The 20,183-nt window shown below is 36.9% G+C and overlaps 2 protein-coding genes across 2 annotated transcripts in view; one reads left to right on the top strand and one right to left on the bottom strand.

The window, feature by feature from the left end:
- Nucleotides 1–20,183, bottom strand: part of LOC145693676 (uncharacterized) — a 206,828-nt gene that overhangs the window by 27,078 nt on the left and 159,567 nt on the right. The gene's annotated exons all lie outside the window — the stretch shown is intronic.
- LOC145693677 (uncharacterized) lies at nucleotides 2,910–18,189 on the top strand. Its single transcript, XM_081769924.1, has 2 exons — nucleotides 2,910–5,167; nucleotides 16,265–18,189. The coding sequence occupies exons 1-2, from the start codon at nucleotides 3,320–3,322 to the stop codon at nucleotides 16,628–16,630; spliced, it is 2,214 nt and encodes a 737-aa protein (XP_081626050.1). The 5' UTR covers nucleotides 2,910–3,319; the 3' UTR covers nucleotides 16,631–18,189.

Here is a 20,183-nt window from a genome sequence, read left to right as displayed (position 1 = left end):
TCACTACATATATTGTATGAATAAGAGTCATATTGAAAGAGTTGTCCAAAAAGATCTCAGAGTGTTATTCGATAAGTAACTTACTTTCACTAATCATATCACTTCTATTGTGAGCATACTAGGTACTTTGTAGATGTTTTCTGGAATTCATGATCTGAAATCCTTCGTATTTTCTTTAAAACGTATCACAAAAATGGATTGTTCTAATCTGTCTTGCCTTGGCACTCTTCTTTACCCTTTTCCTGCCATTGGTAGACAAAGACTTCGGTGGGAATATTTAATAGCACTCCTTAATAAACTGAAAATACATACTCCCAGACACGACGCATGGTGGAGATTTGTTACTTGTTCACACGTTTATCAATGGAAAAATTAACTCTGAACTCTTGGTTTCCGTTCTCAATTTTCGTGTGCCCTCTCGCCTTACATGTAGTCATTCGTTATCAACATATGCAACGCCAAGACTTTCAATTGTTGAACATTCTTCATATTCCAGACTGGCATCATTGTAGAATAATTTACCCTCAGAATTTTATATTTTTGTCTTTGAGAAACATTTGAGAATAAAATTAATGTCTCTATAATTAACGTACATATTCCTTTACTTTTCTTTTAATTTTATCTTGTTTTTCTGTCTATTACATACGTATATTTTATGGGCATTTATTCCGAAGTTGATCGTCTGCCTGGTTTTTGACAAAAAGCGGAATAACAGTTACGTAAATTTAAAAATCATCAATTTTTAGGACTTTTTAAAAGATAAAATAGAGTAGGGTCGGGTTAGCTTATAAGGTTACGGAAGTTTGGACCTATTTTGTTAAAAAGTAATAGAGCGTAATTCCTCGTCTCTGCGTAAGGATACCAACTGGAACGTCTCTGTACGCCTACAGCCATCTTCAGAATACAAATGCTCGTTACTTTTCCACAATCAAACCATGCACTATCCTTGCGCGAAATAATTCCCTCTGCTTGCCAAATAGTTCCATGTTTACAACCGCTCATAAAGAAAAATAAACAGAATTTCCGCTCTCCATACATATTATCAAGCACATAAACATTTCTTCCCTGTAAATTTTCAAAATTTTGCTAGAAACGGATGACAAACTTTGGAACTTAATCCATTTTATGTTACATTATTTAAGTGTAAAATGGACTTGATCTTTGCAAAGTGTAAATAAATAAAATAAACAAACTATAAAATCAAACTGCTAGGTCAAAATAACATTATCATAATTATGCTTTGCAAAAATGTCCAACTATGTTTGCAAAATATGTAATATGGCTTTGTTTGCAAAATGGTTGACAAGAGTTGTGCTTTAGATATATCCTTGGACCAAGTTTCAAAAACTACCTATTTCTGGGTACTACAGAGCACTTTCTAAATGCTATTAAACCCGCAAAAATTTGTTTTTAAAATGTTTAAGAGGCCTTATCACAGCGAATTTTAAATCCGCTAATTTTACAGTAATTATGTGATATCTTAAAGTAGATAAAAGATAATCGAAATGTGAAACAAGAGCGCCCTAGACAATATTATTTTGTATGAGATACCGTTATCACGAGTCACCTAGTAGCTTTCCGTTTGCAGCCATTTTGAAACGCGAAAATAAATGTCGATTTTCAAAATGGCTGGGAATCGAAAGAAGATAAGTGAGTCGTAATAACGGTATCTCATGTAAAATAATAGTGTCTAGGGCGCTCTTGTTCCACACTTCGATTATATTCTATCTATTTTATGATATCACATAATTATGGTAAAATTAGCGATATTTTAATTTCGCTGTGATAAGGCCTCTTAAATATTATTTTATTTATTTTTTGAAATATATTCTCGTTAGGAATCGAATTCAGATCCCCAGCTTCAAAGGTGTAAATGTTAACTATTAAGCCATCACAGAGTCCCAGACAAATTTCGTTTCCACTCTTTTTCAAATTAGTGATGCCAACCTGGAACATTATAGAATTGCATCTTGAAAGACAGAAATTCCCATTTAGCTCTTAAATTTCCCACGCGTTATGCTAATTACAAAGTTTTCAAGAAAATTGAAACTATTATATGTTACTTAAATTTTTTCGATATTTGCGTGAATTATTCGTAAAATTCCGATCTCCTGAGTTCTTATTAAGTATTTTCCTTAACTACAAGAAACTATTGAAATTGTTAATGAAAACAAACACATTTTCTTGTCAGAATTTAGTATTTTTATTACGCTTTTGTGCCATAATGTTCTACTGAACGTAATGAAACTACACAAACTTCCTCCAGTTATTCCATATGTAGGACGTTTTAGAAATTAGGTGGTAATTTAGTTTTTTCCATTCATGATATTTTAAAACTCTAGAGTACAATTAACATTTCTTGTCGATTGCTTTTTGAGGCTCATAAGTTCCTGCATAAATCATTTTCATACTAACATGCACTTTCAAATAACAAAATTTTACAATTAGCACTAGGGGTAAAAGTGGATCTGAAAAGGTAGGGGGACGGTAGGTAGCGGCATGACGTCACACCGTTCCTCCTGCCAATCTTTGCCCATTGTATTTTTTTTTAGGAACTGGGGGACACCGTATATATTTTTTCAAAGTGGGGGACAGTGTCCCCCCGCGTTCTCCCTCACTTTTATCTCTGATTAGCACTAATTTCATGTTTATTCAAGCGTAATTAGCATACTTCCTGCTCATAGAGGATATTGTTGGCGTTGATGAAATAAATATATCAAAAAATCCCATATATGCTGCCAAGTTTGACGAAAATTCCCTTTATTCCTGTTCGAAAAAAAATGTTAAAAAATCCCACAAAATGGGATTTTCGCACGAGTTAGCAACACTGTTTCGAATATATCAGAATGTAATACATGAAGAAAACCAGTAAAATAGATTTTCAGACTTCAATATTTGTGTTTCAAAATTGTGAATTTGTGTTAATTGTTTCATTTTTCTTTTCTTTCTTGATTATTTAATCTAAGATATTGGTAATCGTTGCGAAAGAAACTTGAATGCCTGTATTAAGATCCTTTAAGTTTATTTTTGATAAAAATGTTCAGATAGCCTCGTTCTTCATCTTCTTCTATTTGGTGCTTTTTTCGTGTTGCAAATTGATAAATGTTAGAAGATATCAAGAAAGAAAAATATTTACAATATAATGTTGACATTGTAAATATTTGTGTTTCCTGATAGAAAAAAAAATCAAAAGAATGTGTCGTTAACAAGTATGCCACTCAAACATATCATCATTAAATTACATCAAAATGAACAAAGATAAGCTTGTCTTTTCTCTGATTCACACACATATAATTTATATTCAGTTAGATCTAGAGAAATGCTTGCTACAGTTGTTTTGTTGTTTTTTCTACCCAATGTGAGAACAAGTCAGCCGTCTTCACAACCAGCAGAAAATTTAGGAATACAAACTCATCCCTTCAAATTTGAGTTCCGGCCATGGCAATCACCTCCCGAATCAGGTATACAAACACGGCCATTGCGACCATGGCGACCACCAACTGACGCAGGAATCCAAACACGGCCGTGGAGATCATGGCAACAACCACCTAATTCAGGAATCCAAACACTACAGTTCAAACCATTGGAACCGCCTTCCGAATCAGGAATCCAAACATTACCGTTTAAACCATGGCAGTCACCGTTTGACTCAGGTATCCAAACATTGCCATTGAATCCATGGCAGCCACCGTCTGAATCAAGAATGCAAACATTACCATTCAGCCCATGGCAACCACCATCTGACTCAGGAATCCAAACACTGCCGTTTAAGCCATGGCAATCGTCATCTGAATCTGGAATCCAAACATTGCCGTTCAGATCATGGCAGCTACAGTCTGAATCAGGAATCCAAACATTGCCGTTGAGTCCATGGCAACCACCATCTGAATCTGGAATCCAAACATTGCCGTTGAGTCCATGGCAACCACCGTTTGACTCAGGAATCCAAACACTGCCGTTCAAACCATGGAAACCACCGTCTGCATCTGGAATCCAAACATTATCGTTGAGTCTAAGGCAACCACCATCTGAATCTAGAACTCAAAAATTGCCGTTTAGTCCATGGCAGCCACCGTCTGAATCAGGAATCCAAACATTGCCGTTTAGTCCATGGCAACCCCCCTCTGAATCTGGAATCCAAACATTGCCGTTAAGTCCATGGCAGCCACCGTCTGAATCAGGAATTCAAACATTGCCGTACAAACCATGGCAATCCCCCTCTGAATCTGGAATCCAAACATTGCCGTTGAGTCCATGGCAACCCCCGTCTGAATCTGGAATCCAAACATTGCCGTTTAGTCCATGGCAGTCACCGTCTAACTCAGGAATCCAAACATTGCCGTACAAACCATGGAAACCACCATCTGAATCTGGAATCCAAACATTGCCGTTAAGTCCGTGGCAACCACCGTCTGACTCAAGAATCCAAACACTACCGTTCAAACCATGGAAACCACCAACTGAATCTGGAATCCAAACATTGCCGTTAAGTCCGTGGCAACCACCGTCTGACTCAGGAATCCAAACACTACCGTTCAAACCATGGAAACCACCATCTGAATCTGGAATCCAAACATTGCCGTTTTATCCATGGCAACCACAATCTGAGTCTGGAATCCAAACATTGCCGTTCAAACCATGGCAGCCAGTCTCTCAAACAGGAATCCGGTCTTTGCTCTATCGTTCTGGTGATACACAGACCTTGCCACAAACAATTTATCCACAGAAAATTTGTTACAACATTAATTGTTATGGGACGGTACAATACACAGCAAGTGGTCCACATCTTTATTGCTGTGATTATTATCCCTGTGAATCTGAAGTGTTATATTTCTGCCAAAATTGTGTGCGTGTTGGTTCGAGTGCTATTTATAATTGTGCCTACTGTAGATCGTGGTCCACTTTCCCATCAATTAGTAATTTGCCTACATCTCCACCTCCAACAATGCCCACTGTTAAACCTTCAGATCTTCCCGATTGTTACCGTTTCTATAGAAAGACACAGCAATGGTGGTGCACAGGGTCTAGAGGGCCATGTTCTGAGATGCAAGTGTTTCTTCCAGCTGGTGATGTCTTTGGGGAGTGTGAATGCGATTTTAAACTTGAAAGATACAATATGTTAGTATATTGGCGAGATACAGATAAGTGTTATTGGAGACATAGTAGGGTGAGTATACTTATATTATTATGTGATTTGAAATAGAAAAAAAGTAACGAGGGAATTTTGATATACTTTGTTAGTGGTAGTTTAGTTTGTATGTACGAGGCGCATCCAGAAAGTAGTTTCCCACGCGTCCCATAGCTAGGAAACCGTATGTTGCGCGAAGCGACTGCTTGTACGGTGAGAGTAAGGTCATAGCATGGCACATGCACTAGCGGAACTTCCCTAATTCTCTCAGTAGTGTCGTGGCAGTGATTGAAGATTGGCGTTCCTATTCTAGCTCCCGTCGCGTGTGAAGTGCGAGCAGTGATAAACTTTTTGAATGTACAGGGCATAGCACCGATTGAAATCCATTGTTAGCTGTATCGTTGCAAAAATGTCAATGCTGACCCTGTGCGCCTTGCTTTGTGTTCTATTGTCAGTTGCTTCAACACAAAACTTCTTGATCAACAGGCACTCCGTGACAGTGGTGTGCAATAAGGAGCGGAAAATCTGCAGGATCTGCTTGCTCATGCCGTTAGGCCCATGGACCTGGCACAGCTGACGATGGATTTCGATTGGTGCTATTCCCTGTGGATTCAAAAACTTTATCACTGCTCGCACTTCACACGCGGCGGCAGCTGGAATAGGAACGTCCATTTGCAACTACTGCCACGACGCTATTGAGAAAACTAGGGAATTTCCGCTGGCGCATATGCCATGTTAGGATCTTACTCTCTCACGTACACGCAGTCGCTTCGCGCAACATACGGTTTCTTAGCTATGGGACGCGTGGGAAACTTACTTTCTGGATGCGCCTCGTACAGGCACGTAGCCAGGATTTCGTGAAGGGGGGGGAGGTCCGTTACATGAAATACTGTGGTCATCATAAAAGGGGCTCGATCACTCTAAACTACTTTACTGGAACATATATTGGTTCGTTTAGCCAGGATTTCGTAACGGGGGGGGGGGGGATTACATGAAATTCTGAAGGCCCAGGAGCTCGATCAATCTAAACATATATTGGTATGTTAGGACAATAACATGAGGATATGTTGGCAAATATTTTAATAACAAATTATGAAGAAATTTCGAGCAAAATAATAATAATAAAAGAAAGTATTGAAAAAGATTTTGCAATATTTACGTCCTTCTCCTGTTTATTCAAATATAACAATTTTCCTTTCGTTATGACCTCAATTATTATAAAAAGTACATACTGAATACTGTCTTGTAAACTATCTTCTAATATAAATAAAATAAAGAGTTTGTTTGTGTGTTTGTCTGTCTGTGTACGGCCTGGGACCAGACGAGTGGACCGAGAGTTACCAAATTTTGGTCAGGGGTACCTTGTCCTAGGCCCCAGATCAAGCCGAAGGGTTTTTTTTAAATTTCGAAACAGTGGGGTCTCAGGGTGCGTTTACCGGAACCGGCTTGTGAACCACACAAATTGACCGAGAGTTGCCAAATTTTAGTCACGAATACCTTGGTCCAGGCTCCGGACCAAAGTTAAACGTTTTTGTCGAAATTCAAACCAGGGGGGTCTCGGGAGAACGTTTACCGGGACATGTAAAAGTAGTAGAAAATGACCGATATTTATTTATTTATTTATTTAACAATCACCTGATACAGCTCAGAGGCCATTTTACATTGGATATCCAACAACATTAACAATGGAAAGGATTTGGGAAGGTATCGGCCAGGGCCTGTTTAGTAGATGCCATCCCGGCATTTGCCTGGTAGGACTGAGGGAAACCCTGGAAAACCTCAGACAGGATGGTAGGCAGCGGGATTCGAATCCACGACCTCCCGAATGCGAAGCCAACGCTCTACCACTTGAGCTATTAGTGTAGAAATTCATATTTTTGCGGTCGCTGAAATCAATGGTGAAACTCCAGTCGCATTAACTTCCTAATTCACGCTATTCGGCTCCGGGCCGTGGGTCACCGGAGGTGGGGTGAGGCACCAAGACATAAACCAAAATAACCTATATTAATATCAAATCCATAGTTTTCGCGGTCGCTGAAATCAATGGTGACACTTCCATTAGCGATGACTTGCAAGCATGCGGGCCGGGAGTCAGCGGGGGGTGTATACCGAAACATGTAAAAAAAAAAAAAAAAAAAAAGCCCAAAATAACCGATATTAGTATCAAATCCGTAGTTTTCGCGGTCGCTGAGATCAATGGTGATACTGTCACAGGCGTTCAAATACAGCCCCTGTGCCAAGCATGTGTATATTCAACTAGTTTTACAATATATGCGTTCCTTTCTCTGTTGAATCAAATGCTAACATATTTTTTTTTTTACATAATTTTTTTGTTTCCATTATTCCGTCAACTACTGTCGGTTCCAAATGACAGGTTAAAGGAACAACAGAAAATTTATCTTTGAAATAACATGTTTTATACTGCAAGGATGCGATGACGAAAAGTTATGATTAAAAATGTCCATGCTGTTACACAACGGCACTTATGCTTTCGGAAGCTTGAAAGCTCCCTGAAATTTCAAATTCCCTGACTCTTCCAGAATACCTCGTTTACCTCGCCACCATATTGCAAGTAATACATATCTCCTCATAAGAAAGGGTAAGCAAAAGCTTCCTGTAGAATTCTTTTTAATTTTTAACGCTGATCCTTCTTTTTGTCATTTCATTTTGTTTTATCCTTCCTTAGTTTCTTCATTTCTGGTCTCGAAGGGGGGGGTCCGGACCCCCCGGACTTCCCCTTGGCTATGTGCCTGCCTCGTATATACCTGTCGATGTGTTATATGTGTTTGGTAAAGCTGGGGTTCGTATATTAAAAAACAGAAATGAAAAAAGTTAAACACAGCCAGTAAACCGAACTCAGAACCTCCCAGAATGCAAATTTGGTTTCTGACCGAACTCGCTCACAAAATATAGCGTTCTTTATTTCCTGGACCAGTGGTTCCCAACCTTTTTTGACTGACGGCATACATTACAGAAGGTTCATGACTTGCAACATACTTGCTTTATTTTTATTAATCTATATTATAAAATTGAAAGTAAGTATGTTTGTGATTCAGTCTCGTGAATCGCCCGACCGATCTCAGTCAAATTTTCAAAATGGATGAGGTTCCGGCCTGGCAAGTTTTTTTTATCGTTTCATTTGACGGTAGAACGTAGGGGAAGGGGAGATATAAAAATAAATAAAACTTAATAACTCTTGAACCACCTGACCGATCGAGATCGAACTTTTAACATAGATGAGGTTCGGACCTGGAATGATCTATATTATTTTAATCTGGCGGTGCGACGTAGGGGAGCAGGGAGTAATCTACACCCCCCAACACCCCCCTAACACCCCTCCAAATTTATTTACACGCACCCCTGGATGGAAAAGGAATACTTCCCCAAATCCAATTGTATCAATCAGTATCATATAGGTTATTTATTACATCAAGTTTAAAAAGGTTTAGCGTTTAGGAGAGAAGGCAATATTCTTATTTATTTATTTATGTATTTCGCTTCAAAATTTCAAGCGACCTCGTTCTCATGTACGGCTTCGAGAACCACACGACCTCATTGTTTCGGGCGGTATTTCCATGAAAAGAATTGACGAAACAGACCTGCTCATACCTACCCTCCTGGGCTCCGCGGTCGTTTCCGACAAAAGAGATTGATGGACAGATGCAGATGACTGAAATTGGCAACGTCTTGAGCGGTCATTCACCTACCTCCTCCTCAATAAAGAAAAATATGACGATATAGTAATAAGCCTATACCAGATTCAGTTGGTAAGTGCTACTCTGCAACAGGCTCGCAATCAGAGAGGGGGCTAGGGAGGGCCTGGCTCTCCCTAAATTTTTCATGTCCTCTCCAGACTTCAATACAAAATGCACAATTTAGATATTTGTAAGAGAATTTTTAATGTCTTGGCCCCTCCTAACATATTCATGGCCCCCAAAGCTCTGTGGCTGGTTTCGAGCCTGCTTTGCAAGTAGTGTTTCAACGGGCGGACGTTAGAAGGGTGTAGTAAAAACGTTTCTAGAAATGAAGAGATTAATCGAAGTAAGAATTATATATTTTTTAGACTGAGTCTAGTGTTATGCGGGAACGCATTTGGCGCTAGCTTAATTTTTTGTAAAGTATATTTTTATTCATGTAAATTCATTGAGCGGAACAGGGCTCATAGCGAGTCACTTATTTAACTAAAATTTACTTTTTTTTCATGTTGGTCACTAAAAGTTACTTTTTTTTTAATTTGTCACTAAAAGTTACTTTTTTGAGAGGTAAAGTGATTTTTTCGTGTGATTTATGTTTTGCATGGGCAGTTTTCTAAGAAAAGTATAAAAACTAATGGAAAAAGGCTGAAACTTGTTACTCATTATTCTTCTGAAAGCTTCAGTACTTTCTGTCACATGTGAAACAGTCAGCTTTATTCTCACTTTAGCTTTTATTCTTTCTAAGGCGCAGTGGACGGTTGGTGGATGCTTAATTTCTCAAGGCGGGGTTGAGAACCCTTCTGTGTCTATTCTTTCTTCTATCATAATAGTCTTTTAGTTTTCTCTCGTAATAGTTAACGCTCCGTTCAAGGTTGTGTGTGTGTGTTTGTGAGGTTCATCATGTTCGTCTTGTGTTATGCTTCTTGTGTGTTCTTCTTAAGAGTAGCTGATGAATTTGAATATTTCACGTTTTTGAGAACTCTTAATGCTAAGTTAAATATAATGTCTGTGATGAAGAAATTCGGAAATAGTCCAGAGCTGGTTCCATTTACTTAGAAGCTTTTTACATCTGCTAAGTCAGCTTACCGTAACTACAAAGCATGTTTAGAAAACCTAAGAAAGGAGGAAGTTCAAAAAGAAGTAAAGAAGAAAAGATGAAACAAAACAACAAACAAAGAGAGATGCGATGGAGAAATTGACAAAGGAAAAGAGGAGCATGATGAGATTTTGGTCACTTTTTGCTCACTTTTTCGTTGTTTTTGGCCATTTTTGGTCTCTTTTCAAGTATCTACAAGAGACCAGACCATTATGAGTCTTGGGATTATTAAAATTAGGGTACATTAAAAAAGACAAAACAGATGATACAAAAATTTGTTAATTGAAAAACTGGATTTCTGGAAAACAACTAAATCAATGAATAATTTTCTTATGAGAGACATTCAGAGCCAATAACGTAGCCAAGAAGGGGCAGGAACGGAGATTGAGATCAAATATTACAACAATTAACGTTAACAACAGGGTTAGAACATTAAAATAATGAAATTCGTACTATGTATAGTATTAATTACTAAACGAATGTGATTTCAGCAGGGGACGAGAGAATTTTTTCCCAATTAATATTTTGGAAAAAAATCACCCACTAAAACTTGCTGGGGGTGAATAAATTGAAATAATGGCAGAATTTTGCAAAATGATTACAATAATTCGTATGTAATCAATTCATATGTAACTACTGGGTAAAATAGTGGTGGTTAATTCCTAATACAGTGAAACATCTCTTAACGGGCATCTCTCAATAGTGTACATCTTCATAAGAGGACAAACTTTCTTATTCTTCCATGCCATAAATATGTGTGATGTGGTGTTATGAGAGAGAACCCTTTCCTTTTAGGGACATCTCTCATTTACGGACAAATAATCTGTTCCACCGATGTCCGGTTTGAAAGGTTTCACTGTATTACTTACTTTAATAATAATAATAAATGCTCAAATGTGTGAACTTACTTTATTGAACCTACCACTGCGAAGAGCTGATATTATTATTATTATTAGTAGTAATAATAATAATAATAATAATAATAATAATAATAATAATAATAATAATAATAATAATAGTATTGCAATAGTTGCGTAACAAAATATACTGTTCTCTTTGAGTTTGTTTAAAAATGTATATCACTATTCTGAGAACACCCCCCCCTTTATTTTGAACACCCCCCCAAGTAAAAATTTCTGGCGTACTTACTGTAGGGGAGGGAGAGGGATTTTAAAAAAACAATGGAAAATGACCGATATTAGTGTCGAATCTATAGTTTTCTGGGTCACTGAAATGAACAATCACACTTTCGATGACGTTTAAATCCAAATTCAGCCCCGCAACTTGGGGTAATATATAAAATTGATCGAAAATGATCTATATTAGTTAGTGTCGAATATATAGTTTCCGGGCTCACTGAGACAAACAGTGATACTTCCGGTGCCGTTTAAATCCATGCCACGAAAAAGTAGCATATTTCACGGGTACGAAATACATGAGATAGGGAGTTGTGCATTTAATTTTTTTTTTTTTTTTTTTTGTTTTAACCCAGCGAAGCGAGTAATCGATGTTAGTAACAATATAAAGCATAATTTGTAGTGTAAGCCTGTAATTTTGTAGAAAGTAGTTGCTGTAGTACAACTTAGTATTGTTGATGTTGCCGGAGGTGTGAACTGATATGATAGTCTCTCAAAATTGATTATTAAATGCTGTATAATTTTTAAATTATAACATTTCGCGACACGAAGGTTGGGTACCAGTGCCTGAGTCAATGGCTACTTGCCCATCAAATTTCGTTCAGATCCGGCAAGTAGTTACCGAAAAACAAAATGCTATATAGATGAGGCAAGCCAAACCTGTGTTTGGCCGAGCTCGGCCACCAAATATAATAATCTTCATTTCTTAGAGAAGCAATACTTGCCCACCAAATTCTGGTTGGACCCTGCTTAAAAAAAAAATCAATGGATTACACAGGTCTACGATGGAAAAATTGTCTCAAATATAATAAGTGATTTTTATTGTATTTTTTTGCGCGGATACGGAAAAAAATAATGAAAAAATTCCATCACGTACGGTTTTAAGGTTATTTCATCAGACGTTTTAAGGTTATTTCAGTAGAGACCATCATTCATCGAACCGACAATGGAAAAACTAGCAAAATCCGGTTCAAACTGGATAGCTTTCCTGGTTGCTACCCCATCTCCTCAACCCCCTCCACAGTAGTAGCTGTCTAGTCTTTGTTTTACCCTTCTCCAGCAGTGCATCTCTTGACTCACAAGTAAAGGGTCCAAATAGATGAATCGAGTTGCGGGATGAGACATAGTGCCCCTGATAGAGGATGTGAAAATATGTATATGTGCAAAGTTATAGTGGCTGAGCGCCATAAGAAACGGATGGGAAAGGGGTCAAAGTTGGTGGGAGAAGGGCTATGCTATGTTATTGAAATATACCGTACATTCAATAAGCTGTTGAATCGTGAAATAGTGAAAGGTAGACAACGCAAACGGCGGTAGTTTCACATATTGGCAAAAGAGGAACGGGCAGAGTAGATTACGAACCTCCGCTGCCATCTTCAAATCCGCCATTTTGAAATATGTGATATTTGATATATCAATTAGAGCAGCATGTTCTCAAAAAGTCAATTATGAACTTTAGTGATCGTTATCTGCACTTGTTTGGAAGATTAAGGATCATGTCTATAGTTATTTACGAAAATCTAGCGGACATACTCATATGTTGAAAGTTTGGATTATCACAAAAGCACATGTAAATTAAACATACCTACAAGCCAAGAAAACTAACAGTGAAATGTGATAATCCAAGTTGTATATTATTGCACTATTATTATCAAATTTCACTGTTAGTTTTCTTGACTCGTAGATATGTTTAATTTACATGTATTTTCGTGATAATCCAAGCTTTCAACATACGAGTATCAGTCTCCTAAATTTTCATAAATAACTATAAAGATGATCCAAAATCTTCCAAATAAGGGCAGATAACGATCACTAAAGGCCATAATTGACTTTTTGAGAACATACTGGCCCTAATTGATATGTCACATGACTACCTTTCCATTTCAAAAAAATCACAATTTCAAAATGGCGGATTTCAAGATGGTGGCGAAGGTTCGTGATCTACTCTGCCCATTCTTCTTTTGCCAATGTGTGAAACCACCACCGCTTGTGTTGTCCATCTTTCACTATTTTCACGCTTCAACAGTTTATTTGATGTATTTCAATAACAGCATAGCCCTTCTCCCACCAACTTTGATCCCTCCCCCGTTTCTTATGGCGCTCAGCCTCTATAACTGTGCACATATGCACATTTTTACATCCTCTATCAGGTGGATTATGTCTCATCCCGCAACTTAATTCATCTATTCGGACCCTTCACTTGTCAGTAATGTACACATGCCTTTCTTTGTTTTATAAACTTCACTTTCTCCATTCACATCTTGACTACTTTCCAACAAATCTTGGTGCTATCAACGAGGAGCAAAGGAAGAGATTTCATCAATATATTAAAGAAATTGATAAAAAAGATATCAAGGAAGATCGGACACAAATATGATAGCAGATTACTGTTGGATGTGAAGATGGACGATCCACAACGGACACACAACAGAAAAAGCGCTAAAAGAAGTTTTGTTGGAAAGAGTAAATATTTCTATAGGGACTTATAACTATGTTGAATGTTTATGTTTATTTAATTCTTAAAGTGTTTTAATGCAGTTAAATTGTGTTACTTAAAACATTTATCCAATGTACCATAAACATAATTTGTTAAGAAATTAATTTTTTTTTTTTTTTTTTTTGCTAATTATTCTTAAAGTACTACTAAATTTTATGGCAAAACCTTACGTCATGAAAATAACTTAAACGGATTTCATTTTTGAAATCAGCGCTAAAAAATACATTTAAATAACCTACTACAGTCAAAACAATTTTTAAAAGGATTTTTTGTGGACCTGTGTAAATAGCCCCAAGCAAGGGCGCCCATCAGGGAGGGCAAAGTTGGGCGCTCGCCCCCGCTAAGAGGAAATTGTACTTGGGAATATTGAAAACCCAATAGAATTTTACATTAGTTACAGCAAAATTTGAAACTATATTTGAAACGTTGCTTATACTTGCCTCCCCTTGGAAACCACAACATGGGCGCCCTTGGCCCCAAGAATCAGATTTATTTTCCTTTTATCCCCAAATCCATGTACTATCCGGGGAAAAATTGGGAAAAAGTAGATTTGGAAGAACAATGTTTTCAATAAAATATATTATACCGTTCTCTTGAGATAAGCATGAGTTATTTTTGCAAAATACAGCGAGAGTCAATTCAAGCACCTAGTAAAAAACACTCGACTTTAATAACAAGGGACACTTTTCCATCACCAATTACATGGTATAATAAAGGAATATTTAGTCCTTACATTTTTTGAGGGAACATACACTCTTTCCGACATTTTGAAGGCGCATGGAATAATAAAACTAATTTCAATTCATAGGTGATCAATGTCATACCTGTATCAAGTAAGTTAGTGTTGTCAATACGTATGTCATTTTCTTTACGACAACAGGTCTTAATTTCTAGACAATTACGTTTTACAGTAATCACCAGTTGAATTAGAGACAGCAGGACTGTTGCAGCAGCCGCCCTGCAGAGGCTCCACCAGTGCATGTGAATGAAACGCATTGCGCGTGTACTGCTGCCGTGTGCTTCCTCTCTCGGTAGTGCAGTGTGTGATGGGCAAGGATCGGAGTGCATTTGAACGTGGTGTGGACACTCATCCGACCAATCTGCGGGCTCTGTGGGAGACTTTGGAGCATACATGGATTGATATGCCACAACAACACTTTAGGCGCCTCGTGGAGTTCATATTGCTTCGGGTAACCGCCGTTATGAGAGCGAAAGATGGCGCTACACGATATTAGGTACGTGTCTCTAATTCACCTGGTGATCAGTGTAAATCTAAGTATGATAATGTTAAACAAAACCACAAATTACGGGAGAATTGTGCGTCCCAAATAATTTTGTCGGAGACACCTGAACAATACTGTCTGTTCCAAATTTTCTCAACCCATTCAAAATTCGGGAAGTCCATCTTGCTTATCCTATTCATAAGGCGAAGCAACTAGGGAATGTATGATCTACACTTTGATTACACTAAATGTGGTTGACATTTAATGTCTATAGGGTTTTATATCACCGTCTTCAGAGTTCCTGTCTCTTCTTACCAGACAGGCCCTTTATGGAATCCCGAAGAATTGTTACACACGATGGCAACAGACTGGGGGAAGTTCGATCCTGAATCGCTTTTGCACTCGTGACGTTTCCGATGATACATTAAAACCACTTACGTTAATCGAAGATAAATTCCTATTATTCTTATAAGCATTTTGTGGTTTTCAGCGCTTATTTCAGAAAGTGTTCCGGGGGGCCCACTTAGTATTCCGGGGGCCACTGCTGACACTATTCTATTTATTATTATATTATAGACGTATTATTTTGGTCTCCTCCGGGGGGCACTATCAGAGCTCGGGGGGGGGGGGGCAGTGCCCCGCCAAAAAACAGGTCTGAAAGAAACACTGATGGTTTTTATAAAAGAAGCCATTAGCCACATCGCCTATTGCACTATAAATTGTTATAAAGTAGTAACATTGTAAAAACATTTGTTTGCACTGAAATGCTCGTTTTCACAAACTAAGCTATAACCAAAGTGTTAAACAATATGGCTATACAATTAAATTATCGTGAAAATGAAAAGTAGTGACGCCAGGAATGTCCACATTTTAAAAATTAGTATCCGAAATGAACTAATCTAAAAAAAAAAAAAAAAAAAAAAACACTTGTATTAAATAAAACATAGTATTATACTGGAGTTCGAGACAGTTTTTACTATTCTGACGCCATTTTGCCTCGAACTGATAAAGACAAATTGCTCAATGCTCACCTCTGGCGTTGTGTACACTAATGCTATCCGAAGAATTGTGAAAATCACAATAGAATGCCTTCAAGCGCTGAACGCATATATTGGAAGCTGAAATCTGAAAGTTCAATCAAGTCATTAATTTTCTGTTATTAATGTTCAAAGAGTGTAAACAGTATACTGGGACATTCTGTAGTTAAATTTCCTCAGGCAGTAATACTATGCTTGATAGATTTCCAGACCTGCCGAAATTCCTGATTATCGTTGCAAGTGCATTCCTGATTCTCGTTGCAAGTGCATATGTTCCGGGTCATGCTTTAAGCTGAGAGCTATGTCCCATGCAACCTCGGTAATTAAAAGGAACGTTAAACTAGCAAATGTTTTGTTGAAGTTTTAGCTGTTTATGAAAAGGTATTTTGAAAATACAGTTGTCTCATCTTAGTATTACCGTTTCAGTTCAGACCTCTGTTCTTTTTTTGCAGGGTCCATGTAAGAGCGGCGAATGGATTACTCTTGGCACCAATGGAATAGCTAAATGCGAAAGACATCGATGTCCTACGGATGGCTACGAGTACGAATTATGGCCAGATGGAGAATGTTACCGTTTAGCAACAAATGGACCTTGTGCACCGGGACAAATATTGACGAAAATACCAGGAAAGCGGTTCATCGGCTGTTATGCAGAACATTGTGCAGAAGATGCTGAATGCTTCCCTGGCTCCCGAAAGTTTACTTTGAGTCTGTGTAGAGCTGAATCTATTTATCACCCTTCATACAATGATCTTTGTGGTAGCTGTGGACAGTGGAATGCTACTACGCGACACTGTGATGCTAAACTTCACGGTTGATGGTGGCCTTAAATATTAAAGTCGTAATTAAAGCTCAAAACAACAATTCCTAGAGGGCGATTAACAAAGTAGAACCCTTATAAGTTTTTGGGACTCTCCACGAAAAAAAAATCATATGCTACATAGTGTGAACACTAGAAACTAGGAAAATTTCTTTTAATTGAGGAACTTCACCACATCAGTTGAGCAATTTCAACTGTAATAAATAGGAATAATCTGTAAACCTTAAAGGGAACAAAATTAATATTTTATGAAAACAATATATTTACAGAAGTTTGGAATGAATTCACTTTTACTCGCAAGTCCAACTACCAGAGTTAGGCTCTATTGAGAAGCCACAGATGTTTCATGAAAATTAAATAAGATGTAGGAAAATATCTTTAAATATTTTTTAAACGATGAGGTGAATACACCTCATTTCCACTATCTCATTTCATCTCCCAGGCACAAACTTTCCGGTATCCCAAATATGCGATTATCTCCTGTTCTTGCTCCCGTGATAAGCTACATTTCCTAAAACTCCTGACTATGTAATGAGATGGTTTTCTCGAATCAGCTCATCAACATGCGATTATTTCATTTGTTGTAGTGCGTGGCGTTATTTGCCAACCAAGGTAAGATTCGCTCCTGTAGGATGAGCACGAACAGTCCAAGGTTCTACGGCACTGATACCTACATACACAGTTCTCCCAGTAAATAACTGTCATTCTCCGATGCATGTTAATTGAAGATATATCTTTTGCTCTGAGAAATTCGATCATGTTACCCTGTTTCAGTCTAAGCAACAATGTGTTGTTACATACCGCCATGCTTCTTGCTATAGATCTTGAGCCCCAATGGTGACTAGTTTGGAACATGCACTGTATCAAGAGTAAAGTGTCATTAATATTTCAAATACATATTTACAGCTTAGGAAACAAATAAGGGATTAGTTTTCAGCATGACCTCGTATTTTTAGGGTTTATTGTCGTTTCTCTTATTTCAAGATCAAACTATGCCGTGCCTAAGAATGGCAAGTCTTATGAAACGAGTATATTCTTTGTCTATTGACAGATATTAGATTAAACCAGGAAATAGTTTTCTGATATAAACTCAACATCCCAAACATATGTTTTACCTCCACCTTTATCCCAATACTTAAAACCGGAAGAAGTAAATGTAAGAACTTCTGGTTTCAATATTTGATCCGCATAGAGCAATAACGGTAATAGCAAGAAACAGCTGTTTGCTGTGGATTTAGCATACAAAGAGAAGATTTCAATCCATTCTTCCCTGTAGTATCTCTCTACTTATACTGGAAGTATTAGATCCAGCAGCGGGTCCGTTTCTTCAATATTGAAATTGCTTGACAATATTAAAAGAAACTAACTTGTTTTTATATTCAACGTAAGCATTTGAATAAGACACACAATTATGTTTTATGGATATCAACTTTAATACAGTTTAATATCAAGATACTATGTAGTACATAAAATACAAAAATAGATATATCTAATTACATTGTAACTATGCTCTTTTATGAAATAAGTTTAGAATTTACAACAAAGAGAAGTATTAACATGTTTCTTATACAATACGTACTAGGTAATTCATAAAAAACAAAACATAGACAAACAATAATATATAACATACCTTTTGACAATGCAGTTATCGTATACTTTTTGCGTATTTTAGTCCTTGTTAAGACAATATTTATCTTGTTCCAATGTTGATATTATTTTGTCCTTATTCAAAACAAAGGTGATTTGACTTTTTTCAGTCGATATAATTGAATATCAAATGAGGACCGTTTTAACAAAACTCAACAAATACCATTTACAAAATTTTACAGGAGAGTTTTTTTTCTAAGTTGTACTCAATATCGTTGATTCAAAAGATTTCAAAAATTAATTCTGGTTATCCATGTAGATAGGGGTTGATGAAGGAATAATTGAAGTTCGTCAGAAACGGCCTTTATTGAGGAAAAAGTAATAAATTACAAATTTTTTTTTACAAAACCCAACATATCCACTTTTTCATGCGTGTTTCTCCTTTATTTTATTAAGCTAGATGTTATAAATAAACATTCTAAGCATTTAAATTTAATGGGGTCTTATGATTATTACATTTTGTACATAATATCACAATAAGAAGTTAACAATGTATTAGTAAATTTATATTTTTCTTTTCAGGTAACACGTGAATAGAAGTTTTCACAGTAACAAAATGTAAATCTGTTTCTCACATCTTACTTATTATGAAACTCATACACTAAAATAAAGAATAAAGCAATAGTACATAATACAATGTTAGGATTTTTAATGTTGTGTGAAAAAAAATACAGGAATACAGTCCTCTTTAATGTAAAGGTTCTTCATAACACACAAGTTTGTCTTCAGTATCAGTAGCATTCCCTTGTACAACTACTGAATTCTGTACTTTCCACTGAATCATTGTCAAAATAAGATATCAACTTCTTCACGTCATTAGTTTTAGTTTTGATTACATGATTTACTGATGGACGTTTGAGTGTTTCAAACATTATTGAAGCACTTCTCTTTCGAGGTTTAAGCACTTTAACGTCTATCGGTGAAGCGAACTAAGTATTTTGAGAAAGACATTGTGTCCTGGTCTTAGATCTTCTTACATAATGCAGTACTCTTGCCTCAGATATCTTTAAAGGCAATTTGGATTTCATTAAACGTTTAGAGATTAATTTTATATTATAACTATACCAGTCTTTACCCCAAACTTTAACTTCCTAAAACTTTCCCAAAATGTTATAATATTCTGAGGACACAGTGATTGTTTCGTGTTTTCTTAGTTCTTTTTCAATAAGGCCAAAAAAAACCTGTCAAGAGGCAAAAAGCAATGCCCAGGTATTGGGAAACAATTTTGAAAAATGGAGAATAATTTTAGAATCTTGAAAAATGAAGATGTCGAGTTTTGTGAAAATTTTTGCTATATTCAGGCACTTTTGCAATGCCAAATATTGTTACGTCGTATTTTCTGTTAGTCATTGTGTGAAGCTCATATTAAAGTACCGGAATCCGTTAAAATTATCATTTTGAAAAAAATAGCGTTTGTTGAGTTTTGATAAAACGATCCTCATATTAACCTCAAATGTAACTAAGAAAATAGTTCTTTACCTCTTGCAGTCATGAAGATCTGCTTAGAAGATGATATAATTTTAGGGATTGCGGCTCAGTGTTGGGTCTCTGATTCGATCACAGCTCGCGCCAAGTGGGATTTGCGGTAGATAAACACCGTGTGTGTGTTTGTGTGTGTGTGTGTGTGTGTATTGTTGGAGTTCTCCCATTTTCTTCCACTTTCATTGTTGCATCCCCACTCATTCTCACCATCACAGTCTCCTTTAGCCTATACGGAAACATAAAACTGAAAGATTTTCATGACATTACCTTGGGATTTTCAGAAGACTCATTTTAGTTCTGCGTATGGTGCAGGAATCTACCGTTTGTGTGATCTTCCCATAGGCTGAAGGCTCCGAGTGAAGGTCTTCCTGCATGGATTAAACCAGGTTTCATCAATCTATTTCACATCTAGATCTCTATTA

This window comes from Thermobia domestica, chromosome 8 (assembly GCF_964235325.1).
Source record: "Thermobia domestica chromosome 8, izTheDome1.hap1.1, whole genome shotgun sequence".
In the NCBI taxonomy this organism is placed as follows: Eukaryota; Metazoa; Arthropoda; class Insecta; order Zygentoma; family Lepismatidae; genus Thermobia; species Thermobia domestica.
Note: the sequence above shows the minus strand (reverse complement) of the source record. Positions and strands in the feature narration are given on the sequence as shown.